Raw genomic sequence first — 25,595 nt, 5'->3', positions numbered from 1 at the left:
GGTCTCTTTCTTTCTCCTCCTCCCCCTCTTCTTTTTCTTTCCCTCCCCTCTCTGTTCCCTTTCTTTCTTTCCATCCCTCTCTCTGTTCCTTTTCTTTCTTTCTCCTCCCTCCTCTAACAGACCGTCAGCCACCTATCCTTATCCCTTGGAAACAAAACCAAATGATTAAAAAAAAAATAATAATAATAAAACTAGTAAAACCAAATACAAAATAACTAACAACCTAAAACAAAAATAACCGCCTTAGTAGATAAAAAAAAAAGTTAAATCGGAACCAGGATACCACAACTCTACTTTTTTTTTTTTTTTGGATATTACCACAACTCTACTTACATGCATAATATAAGCTGCATATATTATGAACTACCTAGAACTTCAGAAGGAAAATCAACTCAAACCTATAAAGTTCTATATATATGTTCAAAGCTAATATCTAACTCAATTCCAACACTCCAACCAAAGAATACACTCAAAGGAAAAATGAATCAAAAGAGCGAGGTCTTACCTGATAAGGAAGAAGAGCTAAAAGAGTAGTCAAGATGAAATCTCCTTAAGGAAGATCCAAGTGAGGTAAAATCTCTTCAAAACAGATCCAAGTGAGGTTAAATTCCCTCAAGCTAGACGGACCTTAGTGAGTGAAATTAATCTCCTCAAGACGGATCCAAGTGAGGTGAAATTCCCACAAGGCGTATTAATTATAGTGAGGTGAAATCTCCTCAAAGCAGATCTAAATGAGGTAAAATCCCTCAACACGGATCAAAGTGAGGAGAAATGACTGAAATCTCAAAGCGGATCCAAATGAAGGGAAATCTCCCCAAGGGGATTTAGTCCCCTAGAAAACAATCATGTGTGGTAGCAAAGCTATGCATATATATATAGTTAAGCTCAAAAAGGTATCAGACCAAAAAAGAGAAACAAAAGAACCATGTTACTAACAGCAGAAATAGCAAAGACAAAACACAATTGACACTTAAAGTAATGAAACTTGGAGGATTTGGAAAAACAAATATATAGAGCCCGACACTCAGTTTCTCCTTGCACCTCCAGAACAGCAAGTCATTTGCAACTTGGCCATGGTAATCAAAGCTGAATCTAACTCTGGCTATTCTCTTACGGTCCCCTCCTAACACTTAACATTTTACCTTTCCCATCATAATCAAACCTCATTCCCCTAACAAAATAGCAATTATCAACCATAACCAATCAACAAAGAGTAACCCAACATTTCCAGTTGATGGAGAAAATAACAACAAGAAGCTTAATCAACTCTAAACATAGACTAGCAAGCATATATACAGCGACAACCTTATAACTACCAGTAGTTACCTCACAAAAATAACAACAACCAAATCTGTGAATAGATCAATTTCAGAAACAAGAGAACAAAATTGAAATAACTTTCTGAAGATCGACTAGCTTACCTTATCCATGAGAAGGAGGTAGCAAGCAAGAGAGAACAAGATTGATTTCTCAATTACCTTGAAATTTGCCGACAATAGTACCCTTGATTCCTTAATATCCTTGCTAGCTTTTGCCGTTAATAGTACCCTTGAAATTAAAGAAAATTGAATACCCATTAACACATACAAAGAAAATTTTGAATATAGCTCAAGGAAATTCTGGAAAAAGAAAAAGATACTACAAGCAGTGCAAGAGAGACATTGAAATTGAGAATAAGAGTTTATGGGTTTTGATTGTGAAGTTACTAACCTGGAATTTGAGATTGTGAGTTGAAAGTAATGGAGATGGATAGTAAAGGCGTAGGGATTGTTCAGAGACAAAGGCTCATGAGTCTGGGTTCAGCTACACTCAATGTTTATGAGTCTGGGTTCAGAGACGAAGGTCTTTTTTTTTTCCTTAGGCTTTTATATGCGAGCAAATGCGGACAATATTATTTACTCTTTTTTTATTAAAGCCCAGCGTTTTGGCTGGCCGAATGGCGGTAAAGTTCCCTCCAGGCCCTAAAATTTTTATTTGATCTTTTTATTGGCGGTATATCTCCCGCGTTTTGTTGATTAGGCTTAGATAGGTCTCTAAACAAAAGGCAAAAACTTTGCCAAAAAAAAAAAAACAGATTAGTGTCAAAAAAAATTTGACACTAACTACATGCCCTCCGTCACAATGAATGGAGAACAGTGTTGGTCCAAATGACAAAAGTATTGGTGACAAAATTAGAAATTTTGTGACCCATTCCCACAATAGGTCACAATTTTAAGGTTTGTCACCTATAATTTTGTGACTAAAAGGGTAAATTCTAGTAGTGAGCGACTCTGTTTTCTTCTGGATCGCCGCCGCCATGGAAGAAAACAAGAAGAGCTAAGACAAGAAGAGCAGAGCAGAGAATCGAGAATTGGGAAATTTTCCTTTAGACAAGAAGAGCAGAGCAGAGAATCAGAGATTGATAACAAAGAATGGAAAGTGGAGATAAGGATTAGGAAATATATAGAAGCTAGGGGATTATTTCCGAGATCCTTCTCTTGATTGGGCCTGCCAACGGTAATATTACTTGGGCACCGACTCATTAAAAAAACACTAAAATTCAAATTTAAATTATAACTTAGATATTTAATTTTAATTTGAATTTATTTACACAACAAACCTTTTTTTTTTTTTTTTTTTTCATTCACAAAATACTGAATTTTTTTTTTAATTCAAAACAAAATACTTAGATTGAATTTTTTTAATGTCTCATGGGACCTTCACCGTTTAGGGTACCTTCTCCACTGAATGAGAAAATTCTACCCAAACAAAAAGAAATTAATTCAAGCACTGAATTTATTTTTGGGGAAATGATAAGAAAAAAAAAAAGTCATTTACTTGTGTAAAAATTCTAGCTAGTTAACGAAAACAAAATTGAGGAAGACCCCGACGATCATTCTCGTAGTTCAAAAGGATAAATGAAGGAGGTGAATCCCACCACACCATTTCAAAAGAAGATGAACCATACTTTGCTAAAGCATCTAGAACTTTATTCCCTTCACGGAAGATGCATGTGAGAAGACCGAAATGTCATCATAGAGGTTTTGAACAAACAATTATTCCACCGAACTCGAAGATTCCAAGGCACAAGAGAAGGATTTCTTTTTCGAATAAGTGAGCTTTGCTCACCTGTTTCCTTGCAGTTCCTTTAGGTTTTGTAGTTTTTTGGTTAGGAGTTCTTTGGCTGCTTTGACAGTCTGTATTATGCTTGAACTTGTAATATGAGTGGTTTCTTAAAATCCTCAAGCTTGACGCAGTGACGTCGTTATTTAATAGAACCTGATTCCGTTCCCTTAAAAAAAAAAAAAAAAACTCCTTCAAATAAAAAAAATGTAACAAAAAAAAAATGTAACAAAAAGATGGATAAAGTGTGAAACTGTGAATGAAAGAGAAATGGAGCTCTCTTCCCTTGGCATGGAGTGATGGGAGAGTGATGCAGAGCATATGGGCAACATTAAATGCATTATTTTATTATTTTATTATAGATTAGTAATCTTTGATATTTCATTATTTAGATATTTTTAGTGTATCGTTTTACACTTAATTTAGGATTTACATTTAATTAGCTTACCATTTTAGCTCAAGTCTACTTATTCTCCAAGTATTGTTAACCCTATAAATATGGGTATTGTAATTGTTGTTAAGGAGCTTATGGTTTATGAATAATATCAATTTATTTGGGGAAGTGGGTGGACAAGTCGTCTATGCAGCTGCTGTTTCGCAGATATTTGGGCTACTGTTTCGCCTGTGCCAACTTAGGACAGAATGGTTTGGGTGTTACCAGTACATGCACCTTTAATATTTGAAAAATATCATTTTGGTCAGAATCTCATTATATGACCTTTCAATGTTCTTAATTTGAAACTGATTGTAAATGAAGTTTGATGAAATAAATTTTTTGTTCCTTCTAGAAGAAAAAGTACAAAAAAAAAGTTGCAATCATGCTTGTCAATTTTTCTTTATTGTCAAACTAGGAGAATTTTTTATAATGCTCTGAATTTTTCAAATTTGAGTTTGAGAAATAAGTGATTTGGGGATATTATTCATATAGTGGGATGATCATAAGGATTAGGATTGTTGAGCATGCATACAATTCCTCAAATTATACAAAGGGGATCTTGTTCGTGAATCAATATGCGAGTTTCAGAGAGGGAAATACGATGCATTAACTTCGATATATGACTTGGCAATCAGTTTTATTAGAGAAACATAAAAGTAATCAAGTCCATGTTTGATGTTGTTCAATATTCCAGAACAAGATATATCCTTTCAAGTAAAATTCACATAAACAAAAGTCTTCTTTATTAACATGCTATAATGTACATATCATATATACATCCCACATACAACAAAAATAAGCAAAATCAAACCCCAAATAAGAAACAAAATAAGCACTTGATCGAAGAAACTCTAATGTAACTAAGCATCGGACCAGGCCATGTGATATCCAAGCCACCCCAGTTGTCCTCAGATACACCTAAGGCTTTCCAGACGGCCTTGGAGGCATCAACAATGTTGTTGGGACAAGGAGGCTGATAATCATGGTCTGCATCACATCCCTCAGTAGAGTCGCACTCATCCACCACCATGGCCACCACGCTACGCCCATTACCACTAATGCTGATGTTGTTAAGGCACCTTGATCCACCGTTGTACCATCCTGTGGATAATGCAACAACTGGAGTGTTGTCATTGTGATACTTGCCGTCACATTCGGATGGGCCTCCTCCGTCACCACCTGCCTCAAAGCTATTGAGAGTGAGGTATGCCTTGGTGTTACCGGACATTGGTGGTGAGCAAGTGTAGGTTGGGTACATTTTTCCAGCTTTACAGCAGTCAGAGTCATCCTGCTGGTTACATTGTCCAGGAGGGGGCTTCCTTCCTCTGATTCTTCCACTTGGACGACATTGGTGAGCTTCACTAACCAAGAAAATTGCTAAAAGGAGAATGACTAGAATAGACCCTTTTGAGAAGAAGCAAGTCATTTTCTCTCTGTTTGCCTTTGCCTCTATATCTCTTTGCTTGCAGATTGATGCATGAAAGCAATTGAGGACAGGTATTTATAGCTATCAGAATACCATGCCAGAAAGTACCAATCAAAAGCTCAGCATATCTTTTGCTACGCAGTTGGATATTACACTCCATCACGTAATGGAGACCCCAATTGTAATTATGCTGTAAACCAATGTGCCAAATCCTACTTAAGACTACAATGGCGTCCTCACCTTTTGTTTACTAAGAATTTGTATAGATAGTAAGGCTTAGCATAAGGAGGTAACATCTTTTGAATATTTTTATTGAAGCATCGTTTTTTCGAAACACCATTTTCTCCAATTAAGGGAGCACTGTTGTGAAAATCTGTACTTGACAAAGCATTTGTCTTGTTTTGTTTTCATCTATATGTGACATCTGCCTTGTTGTCCTTCCTGGGAAAATAATTTTGTCTAATTGCACTTTGTTTTATCTAAAGACAATTACAACAAATGCCTTGTTCCTTTTTTAAATTTTTTTTTTTTTAACTTAATCCTTGTCCTTCTGCCCTTCAAGTCATTCTTCACGTACCCACAAGGGAGATATGGTATTCATGAGGATCCTATTCACAAAAGTTTCCGACCAACTATGGCTTGGGGTTTAGCTGGTTTAGCAGTATTTTACGTAACAAAACTGATTTTGATCACTTGAATCTATGTCGGCGATATTCAATTTTCGGAAATTTACTTCTAATTTTTCATTCAAAACAGATCATCTGAATTGTCTAGCTAGGTATGCAGATGTGCTCAGCTCCAATTCTCATAATGACCAAAAGGGTGGAAAAAGCTTGTACTTTTCGTAATTAGGAGAGGAATCTTAGAACAAATCAAGCAAATAAGGCTGAGCTTGGTCTATGTATTAATCTTTTATTTATTATTTTTTCAAAAGCGCATGGAATAAATACTGAATTCAAATATTTTACACTGAAATCTGTAATTACAAATCCAATACCTCCTGCATATGATACCAATAAATAGTATATGCCCTGCCTAGTGCCCTAGTGGTATAGACTAGACTACAGGTAACATTCTGCATATATCCACAGAAGAAGCAATAGATTCTTCTATATATGTAGTAGATGATCCCATGTACGTACACTGGCAGTCTAGCATCATGGACATTGTGCATCAACCAACAATTCTTTGCTGTTTCTTGGACATGGAAAACCAAAATTCTGAGTTGCTTCATTTCCTCGCACTAGAATTATCTGAGTGCTAGACTGGCAGCTTCCAATGGCCTAATTTTTACAAACACCAGAAGAGTTGCCAAACCTTGCATATAAAATTCTGGAGATGTAGCTGTTTGGAGGTTCACGGTTGGCTCTTGGTCACTAGACCAAAAGAGGTTGAGACAATGGCAGGGAAAAGAAACCCATCTTTGAACAATCTATCAGTGAATTTGCATCAAAGAAATAGATTACTTGATCCAATATATGTAGAAAATACATAGCTGAGACCCAATACAATCCCATTGTGACAACATCTCTTTAATTATTGGAAACCCTTGGTGATAAAGATTTGAGCATGTATCAAATAAACACAGACTTTTTTTTTTTTAATGGTAAATGTTAAAATATCTCCACAGTATAAGATAAAAAATTAAACTCAAGAAAAAAGAAGAAGATAAAAATAGCACTCAAAATCTATGAAAGACCATTTCAGCTTAAAACTCCCTAAATAAGCTAGTATTCATTTCATGGATATTGCTCCTATACCTTGGAATCTGTTTGAGGATTGCAAGGGGTTTCTTTATTTTGGGAGGATAAAACCTTTAAGCATCTGATCTTGAGCAGATCCTCTATCATTTGAGTATTATTCCCTCAAAGATATTTAAAATAGTTTCAACTTTTGAATTAGTTTTAACAGTCAAGTTACATGTCTTGTGCAGTCGCCTGCATAAGATGTCTCAACCAGATACTTAGATGTATTAACTAGACAGTTCCATTAACTCTTTTCAGTGCAACTTGAAACTACGCGTGACTTCTCAAATACTCTTTGAAACCATTCTCTAGTAATTTGAATGCTGATTTTTTCAGTGAATGAGGATTAACTGCTCCGGAAACAAATACTAAGAATTTACTTGAAGAACAAATATCAACCAAAAGTGAGACAATCAACATCAAGAAACTTCTAATGGCTTGATACAGTATGAATTTCATTCTTAAATTTCCCTTCTATGACATGCATGTCAGGTCTTTTGAATCCACACATGGGGAACAATATCTGAATTAGTATGTTTCTCTGACCGAAGGGAAAACCACACATGATTTTTTTTGTAAAAGGAAACCAAGATTTCATTTTCTTGATGTAGCTAGTCAAAAAGTAGAGAAAAATGACAGAAGGTTGGAATAGAGAAAATTATGGTAAGCAAGATGAATACTTTGTTAGTAATTTGACTGATGAATCTGCTCCAAAAAGGCCGGTCAGCAAGTTTGATGCCATTCATTGAGAAATAGAACAGCTTGGAGGTGCATCTAATCAACTAGAATGAAACGCTCTAGTATTCTATAATGAAGATTTCTGCTTTGATATGTTTTTCTTTTTTTGTTTTTGTATTTTTTTTTTAATTTTCTTTTTTAAGAAAAATTTGTTGAGACTAACTTCTACTACATTTTAGTACATTTCTCTCTACATTTTGCTTAGTTATTTCTTTAACAATGTCATTTCTGACTTGTTTTATGTTTTTAGGTAGTTTTGAGTCTGGAAATGGAAGGCAAGGAGTTATTTGCGCAGAAATGAAAAGAAATGGAGAAATGAAGTTTTCCCAGTTCTACCAGGAAAAGGAATCCCAGTTGAAGTAGGAATCCTAATGCAACTAGGAGTGAGCTCGGAAAAATGATGTTCGGAAATGAAGAAATGACAGAGTCCCAGTTGGACTAGGAAACCTGATGCTGCTAGGAGACCTGGTGAGACTAGGAGTGACTTGAAGATGACTCAAGATAGTTCAAGATTGTTCTAGATTATTGAAGGAATTTCGGCAATGTTAAAGAATAATTTCGAATTGGCCCATTTTGGGAGAGTTTGGCCCGAAGTTTGAAGCATGTGACTTGCACATGAGTCTCTAGATCCTTCTTGACGTCTTGGAGGAGTCATAGGCCCATTCTAATTGCTTTTTGCCGTGAGAAATACAAGGAGAATATCAATGATTTCGGCAATTTCTTTTTGGGATTATTCTTGGATTTTCTTTGGAATTTTTGGAGAGAAAATAGAGGAATAAGTATTGATTTATGACTCTACATATAAGGAGGCCGAAATTAGGTCTACATACATGGTGAATTCGGCAAAGCAAGGAGGTGACTTGTTCTCTACTTCTCAAGGAATATTTTCATTGGTTGAATGATGTCACAAGTAGATTTTGACCTAGATTCTCAAGCCCTTGCCGTTCACTATATAAAGGAGGTTTGTGAAGCTCTTCTACACACCATAAAATTCAGAATCAAAAGCCACAAACACTCCCCTGGCCTTTCTCTTCCAAAATTTCGGCAACTTCAAGAAATTCCAGGTTCAAGGCCGCGAAGCATCCATTCATCCATTCAAACATCCTTGCCATAGCTCTCATCCATTCCATCACATTTTGAAGCTTCTTGCGTTCTTGAAGATCAAAAAGTGTAACCATGAAACTCTATATATGTTTTCGGTTTTTGGAACTTTGTAAAACAATTTTCTATTCCAATATGATTTCTGGTTTTGTTTTATTATTCTATGATGATTTGCGATTTCTATGGTGGATGAAAGATTGATTTTAGTTATGTGATTTTTGAATACTATGAAGCATGTTTTAGGTTTTTGAATTGATAAATTGCGATTTCATATATGTCTTGCATGATTGTTGATTTCAAGCTTCAATCCCAATTTTTATGTGTTAATTGATCTTTGGATGCATACTTAGGTTGATGAACATGTAATTGAATCCATATTAAGGTGCTAGCATTCTAGGCTTTAATAATTTCGGTGGAAAACCTATAAATACTTAGGTAAATTAACAATGAGTCTTGAATGCTTGATTAGCGTTCTAACTTGTGTTCTTGACTTGAACTGATCAAACTTCCATGATTCTTAATGCGTTGAAAGTGTTTTTGTTAGTGATTAGCTACCACTAGTGATTGCATGATTAATAGGGTTAACTATGGTACGTTCATCTAGTTAATTTAATTAAGGGAAGTAAAAAGAACTTTGTATGCGTTCATCTCTGTTCTTGATCGATTCTATGTTTAAACATATTTTTATTCGTGATTTGATGTTTGAAACCTTGCCAACGTGTTAGTAGTAGTTAATCCTATCTAAATTCGTTCCATCCATATAATTCTACTTGATTCTGGTTTTGATGTGTCACATGTGTATAATACTTAGTTGTTAAATTAAATAAATCCTAAATCCCTTTCTTGTATTTTTCGTAAATATGTATAATATTCTTTAATTTGTTTTGCTAACGTTTTATTTTTTAGGAATTAATTAGGCCCTAATCCCCGGTTGAGAACGATCCCTACTTATTTTTACTACATTGATAGGGTTTTAAATTGATACACTAATTTGTGTAGGTCAAAATTTATGCACTTGATTTGGATGAATTTCCAGTTCTCAATGTCCTTATTCAAGTCTCTTGCTACTTTTGTCATTTTTTTTGTACTAAATTTGTTAATTGTTTCTAGATTTTAGGGCCATTCCATTGAAGGCTATTCATTCATTCCTTCAATCCAGACAAGCTAAGAATGCCTGTATTTCAGAACTTGAAAACTGACAGTCATCATCATCATATATATCATCAGTAGTCAAGCCAAAGAATTCCTCAACTTCATAATCAAAATAGGCATATGAAGTATCATTAGGACAATCAGCAATGGAAATATTAGTCCCGTCAACCTGAACCGTTTGAAGCTGAGCATCAGTAGTAAATAACGGTTGATCAAACTATTGATCAAACGGCAACATTAGTTGTTCTTTTTGTTTAGGAGGTTCCATTTTTTTTCTTTTGAAAAACTTTGTGTTTATAGCCTCCTCATTCATCTTCCTTTTGTTGCTAATAATATTGTGGCTCTAATTCAGAGGAGCAAGACAAGTTGGGGGTGGAAGTTTTCTGGGATTTTTTCTGAGGGTGCAGAGTACGAGATCATTACTGTGAGATGTGATCTGGTACTCCTGCATCAACCAAGCCCCATTTTGATGTGGATCAGATCCACCCTCATACCGAAATTCTCTCTTAATTCCAATAACACTATCATCATCAGCAGCAACAACATTTTTTGAATACTGGGCACTCCATGTTCCCGATCCCACTTTCCTATCAAATTTTTTCGCTTTGGGATTCAATTTCTTGCGGTGAGTGAAGAAATATAGTGGTTCTTCCTCCTCCTCCTTCATAGTACTGTTGGATTGGGCACAGAACATGTCCCAAATGAGCCAGGGCTCATTTTGGCCATAGAAATTAGGAAAATCAAAGATTGGACTCGAGCGAAACTGATCAACCATGGCAGCCCGGTTGTGGAGGTAGTAAGCCACCAATTCCAGGTCTGTAGGATGAAATCTGTAACCAACTAGGTAAGCACCTGATGCCATGGTCAATTTGAGAATCAATCAAAGTTTCTTTCTTTGGCTAATTGGGGAACCTGAGGGAGAGAATTAGGGTTTCGAAAATTTGGGATTGAAACAGAACGAGAGAGACTTTGTGAATCAGAGAAACTAGGAATTATGAGTGAAGTGGGCAATGATACTTATAGAGAGAGAGAGAGAGAGAGAGAGAGAAAATATTACTGTTGGTGTTGCCAGTTGGTAGTAATTAATGCAGTCGAGATCGCGTAAATGCCACGCGCTAAGGGTTTATACCGTTGGGGAATGACGTCTCTTCTTCTTCTCTTCTCTACGCCTTGTATTTAAATTTTTCCTTTTATCTTTTAATACAGAAACTCTTTTATTACTTTTGTTTAATAAAAGAAAAAAGTAGCCGAGAGTAATTGTTAGACTTTTTTGGGACCGGACCAGAAAAGAAGAAAGCTCAATTTTGAGGGGTTTGGATTCTGGGGCTTGACAAGTGGGATATATCTCTACATGGTTCGGGCTCAATCTAGTTTCTGGTGCGACCCAGAGAGATACAAGAATTTGGGGATAGAAAGATTCAAGTCTATTCAATGATTAAGGTAATTACAAGATCCCCAATTTGAAACTCGTTCATTTGCCTTTGTGTAACCCATTTTGGGTTCGTCTTTGTATTAATTATTACTGTTCTCAACCCATCAGCACCTGATACCCATTTTGAGTTACAAAGATAATGTGAATTCTAGTGTGGTTTTAGAGAAATGTGTTGGTTCTTTGATGGACTCGAAGTGAGTTCTCAAAATTAACCTTATTGACAATTGTTAGTATATAGCAAGTAGAGATCGTTCTATCTGGGGATTGAGGGTGCTCCTGTCATTTAAACGTCAAAGAAAAGAATATTAATCACAAGTATACAATATTTACGAAAATTACAAAGAATTAACAAGGGGTTTCGAAATTGATTTATTTACTAAACTAATTATCTAACTAATTACATTGACCAATCAACCAAGAATCAAAGATATAATGGACGGATGAGATGTATTGATGAAGTTAACAACCTCTAACACGAATTCAAGACTACAATTCATAATTTTCGAATCAAAATATCAACTTGAATGAAATCAATCAAGAACAAACCATGAACTCATGCATAAGCTAAATTAACTAGATGAACGCACCATAGTTAACCCTATTAAACATGCAATGCGAGTGAGTGATCAATCCAATAACACACATATTCAACGCAAGAAGTACCTTGAAAGTTTGATTGATTTAAGAAAAACACACAAGTTAGAACGCTAATCAAGCATGCAATTCTCTTTGTTGATTTACCTAAGTAATTTTAGGTTTTCCAGTTTAATTAACAAGACCTAGAACGCTAGCATCTTATTATGTATTCAATCATGCAATTCGAAACCTTAAGTGGCCACTAAAGAAATTGAAAACATGATAGGTGGGATTGAAGAACAAAACCAACAAACATTTAAGAACATACAAAGAAATCGAAAACTATAAATATGAAAATCCTAAAATGAATTCATGCTTCAAGGTTATTGGAAACTAAACATCAAAACATATACTTTAATCTATCAAGAAATCACAACATCCAAGAAAACCAAAAACAAAGAACGCTAAAGAATCTGATTTTTAAGTTACAAAATAACAAAACCGAAAAAGTTCTAGGGTTCATGGTTACACTTTTAAAGAGACTTCAAGAACGCAAGAAGATCTTCAAAGGTGGTGGACGGCAAGGAAAGTCACAGCAAGGATGGAGGATGGAGGAAGAACTTGCTTCACGGCTTCAAAATCTTGAACACTTGGAGAGGCCGAAATTTTGAAAGAAAAAGGGGAGGAATTTGCGATTTTGATTCAGGGTTTCTTGATGATTTTCACGGCATTGTATCCCTCCTTTATATAGCGCATGGCCTAGGGTTTAATTCCCTTAGAATTCTCCTTGTTTGCATCATCCGACCAATGAGAAAATTCCATTTGAATTAGAGAACAAGTCACCTTTTCTTGGCCGAAATTCTTCAATGTATCTAGACCCAATTCGGCCACCATGCATGTAGAATACAACCAGGAAACCTCCAATGATTTTTATTTTCTTTTCCAGATTGCACACGAAGTAGAATTTCTCCCAAACTCTCCATATATGCTCTTGCCGAAATCTTCATGAATCTTCTATTTATTTTCTGTAAAAATCAATAATAATTGATTTAGAACTCCTCTAAGACGTCAAGAAGGGTCTAGAACCTCCTGTGCAAGTCACATGCTTCAATCTTTGGGCTAGACTTCTCAATTGGACAATTTCAAAGCCCATTCTTCTTTTGCCGAAATTTCTTGTGCATTCTAGAACATTCTTGAACTATCTTGAGTCATCTTGAAGCCACAGCATCTCCTAGCCTCACCAGGTCTGCTATCAGCATCAGGACTCCTAGTATGATCTGGTTTCCTAGTCCAACTGGGACTCTGTCATTTCTCATTTCCGAACACCATTTTTCCAAGCTCACTCCTAGTTGCATTAGGATTCCTACTTCAACTGGGATTCCTTTTCCTGGTAGGATTAGGAAAGCTTCATTTCTTTCCCATTTCTGCGCCACATTTCCTCCTTGCCTTCATTTCCTTCATTTCTAGCTCTTCTTAGCTCATTTCCTGCGTTTGAAACTCATTTGTACCTAATTACAACAAAGTAAGTTAGAAATGATATTGTTAAGAGAATAACTAAGTAAAATGTAGGGAAAATGACGTTCAAAACATAGAAAATATTAGTCTGATCGATCATTCTTTAATTTTGTTGGTGAAATGGTTGCGAAGCTTGATTGTGGTGCTCAGGTTTCAAAGAAGGGGGGGGGGGGGGGGGGGTTCAGGGGGCGTTTGAGATCAAAAAAGCTAGATTAACCATTTTAGTTGAGACTGATGTGTGTATTGTTCCCAAAATGGGTTTTGGTTTGGATTGTGTGGGAATTGGACAAGTTGAGTTTCTTAGGTTAAAAGGTCATAGTCTTGGTTTTTGTGTCCATCATCATTTTAGGTTCTCTGCTTTTAGAAGGTCATCAACTCCTCTTTGGCTGTGCTCCTTTATTCCTTAACAAGGGTGTGGTTTTCTGGGACTAGTTATGGTGGATGTATCAGAACTTAAAAAAGAAAACTTTTATCAAGCCATAAGTCATGATTCAAGTTTTCCATGATTGTGGACATCTGAAACACAATTCATATTGCAACTCTTTCTTGATTGTGGCTTTATTAGAATCTTTCTGTGGTTTGCAATATATCTAGAATTTGAACCATCACCCAAAGATAATAAAAGGTCCTATGCTGGACACTAGTTTTGTATCCTTATGTTCAGATTGAGAAGAAATCCAGGCATCAAGTAAAGTTCAAAAGGGTAGTTGAAAAATCTATTTTTTAGGTTATACTTGTCCTTTCCATCATTGTGTCTTATACAGAATAACACTTTCTCGCTATTGCATGTGTAGACTGGAATTCAGCTATTAAAATAGAAGTTCCTTATGCTTGCTCTGTAGTTTTTAGAAGAATCATTGTGTTAATCATGGGTTGCATAAAAGATTCAGGTATTTGGAGGAATCTAATTTATGAAATCCTTCTCAGATAAGAGGCTGATGGAAAATTGGACAAAGAGTTCAGTGGTTATGAGGCTGCAAGAATGATTTACTGACATTGAATGTGGAGGCAGTCATGGATTCATAGCAAAGAGTGGGAACTAGGGAGTAAAGACAATTGTCAAGGACTGGACTCATTTTCTCCTTTTGTAAAGGTCACGAGGTAACATATCAACTTTGTTTCCCTTTTGTCTTTGCTCTACTTAATTAGTAATTCATCAAATAGATAGTATTTAATTGTGGGTCGAAAATTTATAGAAGACCTGAAACTGATCTTGTTCTTGAAAAGAACACATAGAACACCTGAAGGGAAAAGGGCGAGGAATGGTGACAGAGAGATACGGTAAAGAACTAAAGGAGAAATGTTAGAGTTCTAGCAACACATCTAGTATATCACAATTTCATGAATCATGGGTTCTTGTGAGTTCTTCTTACATTAATAAAAAGAAAAAATTAACTGTTTGTGCATGTATGATACTCAAACTAGATAAACTAAACACCATTTAGAAAGATATGTAATGTCCAATTTAGTTGTGAAATTAATGGTTGTGAAGCTTGATTGTGGTGGTCAGGTTTCAAAGAGGTTTGAGATAAAAAAAAGCAGGAATGCCCAATTTAGTTGAGACTGATGTGCGTATCGTTCCCAAAATGGGTTTTGGTTTGAATTGTGTGGGAATTGGACAAGTTGAATTTAGGCTAGAGGATAGTGTTTTAGTGCACCCTTACTTGGTTTCAGTGGTGTCATTTGTTAGATTGGGTGATCCTTACATTGAGGGATGGAGCTGAAGTGGGGTAAGCCAAAAGCTTTCTTCAGGAGTTGGGGGTGAAACTTTTCTTGGTTTCTTGAAATCCCAATTGAGTTTTGAGTTTTCTGGTTGTGGGTGTGGAGGAGGTGCTAAGGGTTTCTAGGCAGTATTTTGGACCGGAAGATGGTGAGCACATCAAAGTTTGTGTTAGAGATGCATTAAAAGTTATTGATAGGAAGCATTTTCTTTTGTCCATCAGATGAGTACTTAGTGATAATGGAATCCTTGCTATAGATGTCATTCCTCCAAATACATCATTTTGCAAGACATTAATTCATGAGTTTCAAGCAGTTTTTAATGAGTTGTTTGAAATAGATGTGGGAAATGGGGAAAATTTTATTCTTATAGTTGTGGCATCACCTCTCGTGCCTTCTAGTGATTGTGAGGACTGTTTCCTCAACAAACCAGGAATGGCTATATCAGGGGCGTTCTTGAATTCCATAAAGAACAATTAATGTGGAGCGAGATAAGTAGGAGACTGTTTTTTCATTGTCTACAGGTCAAAGGTAACTAATCTAAAGTTAACTCTCTTTTTCATCTTTGATTGTATCCCTAGGTTAGGTTATCATATAGTGGATGGTTTTACTAAGATTCTGTGGACATGTGAGGAACCAAGAAAAATGAGAGACAGGCCTTGCCGGGGGTGGGGGGAATATAGAGTTAACGAAGATATATTAAAGTTCTAGCTACTTTCAATATAAATATTTTCATGAATCAGACCTTGTGTATATGACTTATCAAAACCAGCAAAGTTTTGTTTTGTATGCGTATGTTGTTTCCTACGTCAATTCAAATAATAAAAAGAATAAAGGACATGATTTGGTTTTGCTGTCCATAGTCATTAGAGGTCCTCTGCTTTTTGAAGGCCATCAACTCCTCTTGGATGATGCTCCTTTATTCTTCAATAAGGGTGTGGTTTACTCAGGAATAGTTATGGTAATTATGTCCAAAGTTTAAGAACCAATTCTTTTATCAATCCCATGAGTCATGATTCAAGTTTTGCATTATTTTGGACCTCTGAACCACCATTCATATTGCAAGTCTTTCTTGATTCTGACTTTTTTAGAATCTTTCTGTGATTAGTGACTTTGTTGCAATATGTCTAGGATTTGAACCACCACCCAACGATAACAATGGACAATCTTATGACGGAGACTATTTTTGTGGGGAGTGTATTCCATGCACTGACAGTGCATGGGTACTTGCAATATGAATTGACGTAATTTTTTTGATATTAAAATATATAAAGGGTGAGATTAGATGAGTGGCTGTTATTTTTTTTGAGATTAAAATAACTGACAGTGCACTTGCACTGTCAGTGCATACAATCCTCTCCGATTTTTGTGACCGTTTGTTCAGATTGGGAAACTACTCTTATGCGTATTTAGCATACGGAAAAGACCATAATTACATGATTTAGGTTGTACTTGTCATTTCCATCATTGTCTTGTTCCATGCTGAATAGCACTTTCTGGCTATTCTGCTCGGAGTGCTGCTAGGAAGCATTGTGTTGGTTATGGGTTGCAAAAGAGATTCAAATATAGGGAGGAATCTAATTTTCAAAATCCTTTTCAGATAAGAGGCTAATGGAATATTGGATGAAGAGTTCAGTGGTCATGAGGCTGCAAGAATGATTTGGGCAGTAGCAGACTTGGTGATATTGAATATGCTGGTAGTCATGGCTTCATAGCAAAGGATGGAGATTAAGGAGTAAGGACAACATTGTCAAGGACTGGGCTCATTTTTTCCTTTTGTCGTTGTCAGCAGGTAACAAATTAACTTTCTTTCTCAATTGTCTTTGTTCTATTTTAATTGTTAATTTATAAAATAGATAGATCAGAATAGTGTTCTAAAATTTAGAGTACACCAGAAACTGACCTTAAAAAGCACAAAAATAAAAAGCATCCGAGTGGAAAATAGGTATGACAGAGAGATACAGTAAAGAAGTAAACAACAAATATCTAGATTCCAGTAATAGATAAATTGTATGCACATGTATGACACACATATTAAATATGGAAACTAAGAGACATGTAGTAATATATATAATGCTGATGAGTTCCATTGCATCTGAAGTCCCACTAAATTCTCAATTTGCTCATCATTAATATGTTTTCAATTTTCCTGCAATAAATATGGCTGCTGTGTTTGAATATTATTTATCAGAATATCTGTTGAAGCATGAGCTACAAGTTGTAATTATTTTGGCTCTGTGAACTACCCATTCATTCAGCAAGTCTTTATTGTGTCACTTTATTGCAATCTTTCTGTGTTTTGGAATAGTAGAAGTACAAGGTTAAAATCTAACTCTGTTACCACACATGAAGGATAATGTATAAGGATGCTGACGCGTGCACTTCTTTTAATCAGATCATATATTGAAATTTTGGACTCTTGGTTGGTCTTCGGTTTTTGCTTGTTTCTTGATTTCCTTCAGCTTTAGCTTCCTAAACTTTGTTTTTTATTCTGTGCATTTTCAATGAATTATTTTTTGTGATAGCAAATATGAGAAAAATATTAAAGAAAATGTGAGGGGAAGTCATATTTGTTTGGAGTTTGATTTAGTTCTCGTCCTCTTTCAATAGCAGCCATAGGCTGGTTAGCTAGCATATGTAGAGAATAAACAAGATTTTGTAGAAAATAAGATCTTGTCAACCATCAACACAATGCTTTGTAATCCCCCAAGTACTACAAATATATTTTTATTTGATTTTTCATGTAGACACCATTTGTAGTTGTGAGGGAACTTTTGAATTATATTTCTGACAGGAATTGCATGTTTTTACAGATAGATCACAGCAAGTAGGATGAAATTCAGTGGCTAGAGGCAAGGAGAATAGGGATGTGGGCGATGTCCTTGGGAGACAGATTCCTTGTGGCATTTCTGATCAGTAGCAAGTATGGAAGACAATCTTTCGTTCTACGTACAGTGCTGCAAGTTTGTATTGGGGACTTACCCTCTCTACAGAACTGATGAAGTGATTGGAGGAGTTGATGCAGCTGCTATTTCGTAGGTTATACTTGCTGTCTAGGAAGCATCAGGAGAGCATCTCAAGGTTTGTGTACGCTACATTTCAAGTGGGGTTTTGGATTCAAAAGAGAATGCCATTGATGTGTTGAACCATCTGAACAGTTCAATCATCACAATCAGTCATCAGTTCAACCTTCTTGTGCATCCTCTCAGATAATTCAGGCTTCTCACCCAACTCGGGCCTCTAACTCCATAACTCCTGTCGTGATCAAACACCAGGGCACATGGAACACCAAGTCACTCGCACCAAGAGGACCAGGACACCAAAGAAACCTCTTCTGGAGGTCCAACAAAGACCTAAACAAGCCAATATGGCAGTGGTGAACCAACGATCATTTTTCAGTGATTCACATGTATTTGGCATATGATCGTATTTTGGTCTAATCATGTGTGATTAGACCTTTAGACCTTGATTACGTCAATAAATTGATTTGGCAACTATGTACGCTTTGTCGTCATGTTTTGATTTTCTGTATTTTTCATTTGGGATTATGTCCGACTTAGATCATATCATGTAATGTTGTCACTTTGAATCAGGCGGCATAATGTGTTTATAAATTTGTAGTAGCAATGCTCAAACTAAAGATATCAGTTGTCACATAACAAGATCTTAACAACCCTTTACAAAAATGCTCATGCCAAGGTCAACCATTTTTCACATGATAAGGTCAACTTGTAACAACCCAAGTTCTACCCAAATATTAATAAAACAAAATAAAATAAAAATAAAACAAAGCTGAAGCCGAAGCCATGATTCACAGTTTATCATTTCAAGGACATGGCTATGAAATATTCTCTTCTTTTCAGAGCTTTCAAGATCCCAACATACAGTAAACAGAAAACTGGAATATTTCAGAGAGCTGTTCAGGTTGTAATTACCTTCCAACACCACCAAAAAATTAAAAACATGGGTAAATTGGACTGTTATTACTAGCAGAATTCCAGTTCTAAGGCTGGACTTTATCTTCGATCCAGATTCTACACTAATATTCCATGTAAATATTACTTGAAAAATGGCAGCCATAGTGCAGGTCAACAAGACAAGTAGAGGGGCTGTTTTCATAGGACCATGCAGTCCTCACAATGCAATGGAACAAAAGATGCATGAACCTTAATCCTGTGCTTTTGATAAAAGTACAGGGTAGTAAGTAAATTTGAACCAGGTAAATTATTTGATCAAAACAAATACCATGTCAAACAACAGTTCTTAATCTAACCTAGGGTTGCACCACCCAATCTGAGTAGGTAACCACAAAGCTGTGATTCTGGCATGCTAAATTAAACTGCTTTGAAACACACCAAAAGAAACGGCTTGCAAATTTATATCTTGTTCTTCAAAATTTGATGTCTGTCGTCCAGGTACCTTGCACGCTTGGATGTTTGGTTACATGTCTAGTCCTCAGTTTCACCACTTTTCTCCCGAGTGAATTCCTTAGCCTAGTTGCACATTGAAGAATCTCTTCTGGATCCATATTCTTCACACATACCACTCTTTCATTTTGGTTGTCTGTCCATTGACATCAAGAAGGGAAACTGTCAGAAAAAATATTAAAACCTTATGCAGCAAGGCATGAGAGTACATATATGCAAATGGGTGTGGGTGTGGGTGTGGGTGTGGGTGTGGGAGAGATCTTACTGTATAAGCCCTTCAAATGAGGATGCTGACCACGAATGTGTTCAGTAACTACCTCTAGCTGAGGATTCTTCTCCTTAAATGCAGGTAGGTAAGACTCCATGAATGACCTACCATCACAAGAGTAAAATTATTGGTAATCAAACTTCTAAAAGGTTACTGCTAAAAATTAATGTTATGATACTTCATGAACAAAACAGAACGGATAGATTCTTTTTCCCTATTGAGAGCACCAGGAAAGAAACAGACTCCTAAAGTAGAGTAGTAGACTAATTTGTTGGGAAACACTTGTAAATAAATGGGCTACCCTACGTGCAATCCAGACCGGAATTGTTCCCTTTCACTTTGTTCTAGTCTTATAAGAGAATTTGTCATTTGGATAGCAGAAAAAAAATCAGAAAAAGTGCAATCCGAATCATTATAGTCACTTCTACACACAAAGAAGCTACTTATAATTCCAAACGTACATAAATATAGCTATATTATAACACAGGCTATCAAACTCCAACTAATCTGTGGCTCAAAAAAAATAAATGTCGTGCAATAAACAATTTCAATTCCTAAAATATTACTCCCAACCCATTATCCCAGCATCAATCCATAGAGGGTAACTACGTCAAAAGAATAAATCATCAAGAACAACAAAAGTTGAATAAATTAAAATTAAAAAACTGGGTCTGCTCAAAATAACTTCAGAAACTCAGTAAAGTTGCGATATTATATTTCATCTGACAAAAAAAAAAAGTTGATTTTCAATGGTCATGAGATACTCTGGCTAGATCCCTCTTCTTTATTTTTTTATTTTTTGCAGTAAATTTTGTCAGTAGTTCAGTACTAAATAAATCAGTTCATTGTAACCGAATAAAATTTCTGGTTATTGATAATATCAAACATCATACTAAACATCTTCACGGGATAGTTGCATCAGTCAATTTGGGAACAAATGGAAGACAACTTGGCCATTCCTACAGTTCTGAAAATGAAATCGGATAATCATACTTCAAAAATACTTTTGCAATGCATGAGTTTGCAGCTGGTGATGATCTAAAGAATATACCTGATTCCCCTACTGCTTCCTCCCCAATCAGAATAGCTCACAACCATTTTTTTCAGTTGCCACACACCTCTCAAGGCCATCTGACATCAGCAACCTCATATGTTAGTGAGAAACTCCAAAAGACAAATTGAATGCAAAACTTGTTAAAGCTATAAAACATATTCATGTGACATAAAAATGACATCCAACTACTTGTCTCATTCTCCTCCGTTAGGAATGTCCCTAACTACGAAAATACTGATTTAAGCGTTAGCGATTTGATAGAATCCTGTGTAGCCGTACACTAATACATTTGCATTCTGTAGTTGCAGAATTCATATGCTTCTCTTCTTAGCTCAATTTTCCAGAAAACCCAACATTTGGTTAAAATACCAATAATGCTTATGTAAACATGTTTCCAACACGAAGCAGAAAAACAAGCTTTAAATCCCTAATAATCACTAAACACTACCGATTAAGCCACAATTCTATACACACCCACAAGACATGGTTCAACTCCTTAATCACTGAATCATGGTTCCGGGTGCTGGTTTCGGGCTTTCAGTATCAATACTTAGCAACGGAGAACTGAGCAATAATGAATATCCCAACAAGCTAATTCAACATCAAGTCATCAACTAATTCCAAAGCATCAAAAGTCTTAAAAATCACATAAAGGCCCCAGTTCATTGAACTAAAGATTAGAGAAAGAAATGAACTGTAAGAAATTAACAACTAAAGAGTAAAGAAAAGAAGGAAGAAATGCGAGCAAATTAGATTAATTTCAACCGTAACAACTCCAACGATAATCCCTACATTAGATTACGAAATAAATCAATTAAAACCCATCTAAAACCCTAAAAATTATCCCCAATTTGTATGCAATGGAACAGAAATTCAAACAAAGACTTACAGTTGGCGATTAGAAGAGAGCAGAATGAAGACGGCGAAATTGGAAGAGCAAACACTCAAGACTCAAGACTCTGCCCACTCCTTCGAACAGATGCTTTTCTACTTATAAATTTCTTTTCTTTTCCTAGGTTTCTTTTTTTTCTTTTTTTCTTTTTGGCTGGGGTACTTTTTTGAAAGAAAGAAAAAATTATTATTATTATTATTTGCATCATACGACTTTTAATTCAATTTGAATTTAATAATGACTGAGTATAATTTTTTTTTACCTGTTACCAAGCAGGTGAAGATCATTGTCTACCGATATTATTATCTATTTTTGAGAGCTATTTTATCATAAATTAGTTATTATATGATATAAATATGTCAAGGACTTTCGCACTGTTTTAAAAGTCCACACACCCTCACTTAAATTAAGGGTTAACTGTGACTAACAGTAGGCTAGTTGAAAGAACCTGGATGTTCGGCGACACTAAAATCAGTCTTGACACAGCTAAATTAGGAGGGGGCATGGTGGCTTGGGGACGTGGGTCTTCTTGTTCATTGGTTTGGGCTTGGGTTATGGTTTAGGTTACTTAGAATAGCTAGTTTTTTTTTTTTGTTTTTTGTTCTTGCCTACAGAAATAACTATAGCAAATTACCACTACCTACACTTTTAGCTCATAATTTACCATTAGCAAACATGCTTACTATATGTCGTATGGTTGCTTGGACTGAAATTGCACCACAACTAAGTGCCTTGTGGGGATAGAATTTCGTCTATTTTTTTTTTTTTTTTCGGTCTGAATAAGGATTTCATTAAGCCACCAGGGCAGAAAGGGGGAGTACATAGAAGGAATAGACTAAATAAGGAAAGTACTTCAGTAGAAACAACAAAACAATTCTAGCTATCGCAGCTTAGGAACTTGGTGTGGTAGGGGGACCAGGTAGGCCATCGTTCCTCAGAATGGAGAGAAGAGAGGTTGGGGGCCTGTTAGCCCAATCCTGGGAGCACAACCTCAGTTTTGCTAGCTTAGCCGCTGCGTCAGCAACACGGTTTGCTTCACGGGGGATCCAATTCCATTTGATGTTGTCAAAGAGAGACTTCAGATGAGCCACCTTTGCAATTAAAGGGGAGATCCTCCAGTTGGGAGTGACAGAAGGGTCATCCAGGGCCGCAATTACTTCCTTGCAATCCCCTTCCAGAATGATCTGGTGAAGATGTAAATGAGCTGCGAGTTGAAGACCCTTAACCACGGCCGCGGCTTCCACTTCAATTGCCGAGTTAAACTTCGCATGGATACTTGCACCTCCGACCGAGAAACCCCTATGGTTTCTTACTATGATTCCCAGTCCACTGTTAAGGGAGCCACTGTCCCAAGCACCATCCACATTTACTTTTAGATACGGATGGGGGGGGGATGCCAAGCCCGGTTTCGGGTAAGAGATGTAGGGCTATTCGTTACTTCCTCCACCTTCCTTGTTACTTCAGCCCACTCTGAGAAGCTTCGCCGGACATTCTCGATGACAACCGAAGGATTAGGAGTTCCTTTCCTCATGACAACCTCACATCTATGCTTCCAGATCTCCCACAAGTGGAAACTGATTAAATGGAACATGTCCTCTGAACCGGCACCCGAGGCTAGGCCCATCTTTTTTATCCCGAGCAGCCACTCCTCCAAGGTGGTTATGCTTTGCCTCTTAGGGACATATCCTAAGGGACTACCAAACCAAACATTGGCTGTCCATGGACACAACAAGAGCGAATGTTCAGGGGTTTCAGGGAACTCACCACAAATGGAGCAGATTGGGGTAGGAATTACTTTCCTTTTACAGACATTCTGGCCGGTAGGGAGAGCATCCGAGACTGCTTTCCAAAGGAAATTTGAAATTTTTGGAAGATTATGGGAGTTCCAGATCAACTTCCAAATACTACGATCCACATTGCGGGAGGTGGAGGGCTTACTGGCCTTCGATGGTTTGGAGGAGTCTTTCAACCTGTGGTAACCACTTTTCACTGAGTAGGTTCCATTCTTCGTATAAGGCCATACCAGAGTGTCTTCAACTGTTGGACTGCCAATCGGGATTGCTTTGATTGCTCTGATGTCAGTGGGTTCCAGGAAAGGCTCAAGATGCTCCACATTCCAGCCTCTGTTTTCATCAACCAGTTCGGACACCAAGAGGGGGGTGAAACGGTTTGATGTAAGAATGGGCTTGATAAGACCTCCATTCTTATTCGGAACCCACCTATCCTTCCATACATCCACCGACCTTCCATTATTGATTTGCCAAAAGGCATTTTCCGTGATGGTGTCCCGGCCTGCCAACAGGCTATTCCACACCCAAGAGGGTCTTGACCCTTTCCTAGCCTTCGAGAAAGAAGTTTGGTCAAAGTATCTTGCTTTTAAAACTTTGCTCCACAAGGAATTGGGGTTTCTAATCAGTCTCCAGCACTGTTTGGCTAGGAGAGCCTTGTTGTACAGTTGAAGATCTTTGAACCCAACACCACCCTCCTCTTTTCGTTTGCACAAGCTATCCCAATCTTTCCAGTGGATTTTCCAATGCGAATCGGAGTAACCCCACCAAAAGTTTGAGATGTCTGAGTTGATTGCACGGGCAAGGGTGGCAGGCATGAGAAAGATGGCCATTGGATATGCCGGGACCGCCATTGCAACAGCTTTGATGAGGACCTCTCTTCCGGCCTGTGACAAGATATTTGCTTTCCATCCATCCAGCTTTTTCCTAATTCTTTCCCTAATAAAGGCCAAGGCCTTTCTCTTGGAATTTCCCCAGAAAGTTGGGAGTCCAAGATACACTCCTGGTTCATCGGAGAAAGGGATCTTGAGCGTGTTGGCTATCTCCGTCTTACACTCGAAAGGAGTATTGGCCGAGAAGAAAATGGAGGATTTGTCAAGATTTATGGACTGTCCTGAAGCTCGACAGTACGCATCGAGTATGGAGCCCAATTGATTACAATTACTAGCATTTGCCTTTAAGAAAAAAAGCGCATCATCAGCAAATAGAATATGTGAAAGACCTGGACAGTTTCTGCTCAATTTCACCCCTTGCAAACTGTTATTGGAAATAGCGGCAGCAATATTCCTAGAGAGGACTTCACTGATGATGAGGAAAAGGTATGGGGAGAGAGGATCCCCCTGCCTCAAACCTCTTGAAGGTTGAAACCGCTGCCCCTGTTTGCCATTGATTAGGAGAGAAAAAGAGACAGAGGATACCATACTCATAACCAACTTGGCCCAACCCGCATCGAAGCCAAATCTGAGGAGGGTAGCCTCCAAAAAGTCCCATTCCACTCGGTCATAAGCTTTATTCATATCAAGCTTCAAGGCTAGCTCGTGATCCGATGACGATTTCTTCAACTTCAGGTAGTGGTATGCCTCGTGAGCAATTATGAGATTGTCCTGAATCTGCCTTCCAGGAACGAAGGCATTCTGCGTCTCCGAAATCAGTGAAGGGAGGATGGGTTTGAGCCTGTTTGCGAGAAGTTTAGAGATGATTTTGACTGAGTTGTTGCACAAGCTGATGGGTCTGTATTGATTCATCTTCTCTGGGTGGGGGACCTTAGGAAGGAGCACAATATTGGTTTTGTTCAGAGCGGCCAGCTCCAAGTTACCTTCCTGGAAGTAAGAAACTGCACGGTTAATATTATCACACACTGTGGACCAATACTTACTGTAGAAAAGCCCAGGAAAACCGTCTGGGCCAGGGGCCTTGAGAGAGCCCAATTGCTTCACAGCCTTGAGAATTTCATTCGGAGAAAAGTCTCTGGTAAGACTTGTATTTTGCTCAGTAGTAACCTTCCTATCCACTGCATCCAGGGTGGTGCCCCAGTCTCTGGGTCCCGACGATGCGTAAAGTTCACCGAAGAAATTTGTGAAAGCCTCCTTGATCTGGCCTTCCCCACTAATCCAGATGTCAGGATCAACACAGAGACTACAAATACGATTCTTCTGTCTTCGATACACAGTGGATAGGTGAAAAAACTTGGTGTTCTTATCACCTTTTAAGAGCCAATTAATCTT

The 25,595-nt window shown here is 37.2% G+C and overlaps 3 protein-coding genes and 2 long non-coding RNA genes across 5 annotated transcripts; 1 reads left to right on the top strand and 4 right to left on the bottom strand.

The window, feature by feature from the left end:
* Positions 1-16: 16 nt before the first annotated feature.
* On the bottom strand, positions 17-1,412 carry LOC133714063 (uncharacterized). The gene is made up of 2 exons (XR_009848414.1): positions 506-1,412; positions 17-144 (listed from the first exon to the last, which is right to left on the bottom strand). It is a non-coding gene; the product is annotated as an uncharacterized LOC133714063 (long non-coding RNA).
* A 2,931-nt stretch (positions 1,413-4,343) lies between these two features.
* LOC133716340 (putative ripening-related protein 1) lies at positions 4,344-4,996 on the bottom strand. Its single transcript, XM_062143050.1, has one exon. The coding sequence runs from the start codon at positions 4,962-4,964 to the stop codon at positions 4,344-4,346; it is 621 nt and encodes a 206-aa protein (XP_061999034.1). The 5' UTR covers positions 4,965-4,996.
* Positions 4,997-9,698: 4,702 nt separating this feature from the next.
* LOC133716339 (NAC domain-containing protein 101-like) lies at positions 9,699-10,562 on the bottom strand. The gene is made up of 2 exons (XM_062143048.1): positions 10,113-10,562; positions 9,699-9,884 (listed from the first exon to the last, which is right to left on the bottom strand). The coding sequence occupies exons 1-2, from the start codon at positions 10,560-10,562 to the stop codon at positions 9,699-9,701; spliced, it is 636 nt and encodes a 211-aa protein (XP_061999032.1).
* A 3,640-nt stretch (positions 10,563-14,202) lies between these two features.
* On the top strand, positions 14,203-18,534 carry LOC133718293 (uncharacterized). Its single transcript, XR_009850226.1, has 3 exons — positions 14,203-14,324; positions 16,543-16,734; positions 17,756-18,534. It is a non-coding gene; the product is annotated as an uncharacterized LOC133718293 (long non-coding RNA).
* Positions 18,535-19,103: 569 nt separating this feature from the next.
* Positions 19,104-21,728, bottom strand: LOC133715607 (large ribosomal subunit protein mL43). Its single transcript, XM_062142152.1, has 4 exons — positions 21,581-21,728; positions 20,689-20,768; positions 19,635-19,741; positions 19,104-19,505 (listed from the first exon to the last, which is right to left on the bottom strand). The coding sequence occupies exons 2-4, from the start codon at positions 20,766-20,768 to the stop codon at positions 19,333-19,335; spliced, it is 360 nt and encodes a 119-aa protein (XP_061998136.1). The 5' UTR covers positions 21,581-21,728; the 3' UTR covers positions 19,104-19,332.
* Between the last annotated feature and the right edge of the window lie 3,867 nt (positions 21,729-25,595).

This window comes from Rosa rugosa, chromosome 6, assembly GCF_958449725.1.
Source record: "Rosa rugosa chromosome 6, drRosRugo1.1, whole genome shotgun sequence".
Lineage (NCBI taxonomy): Eukaryota > Viridiplantae > Streptophyta > Magnoliopsida > Rosales > Rosaceae > Rosa > Rosa rugosa.
This window is presented reverse-complemented; position numbering and strand designations above follow the sequence as displayed.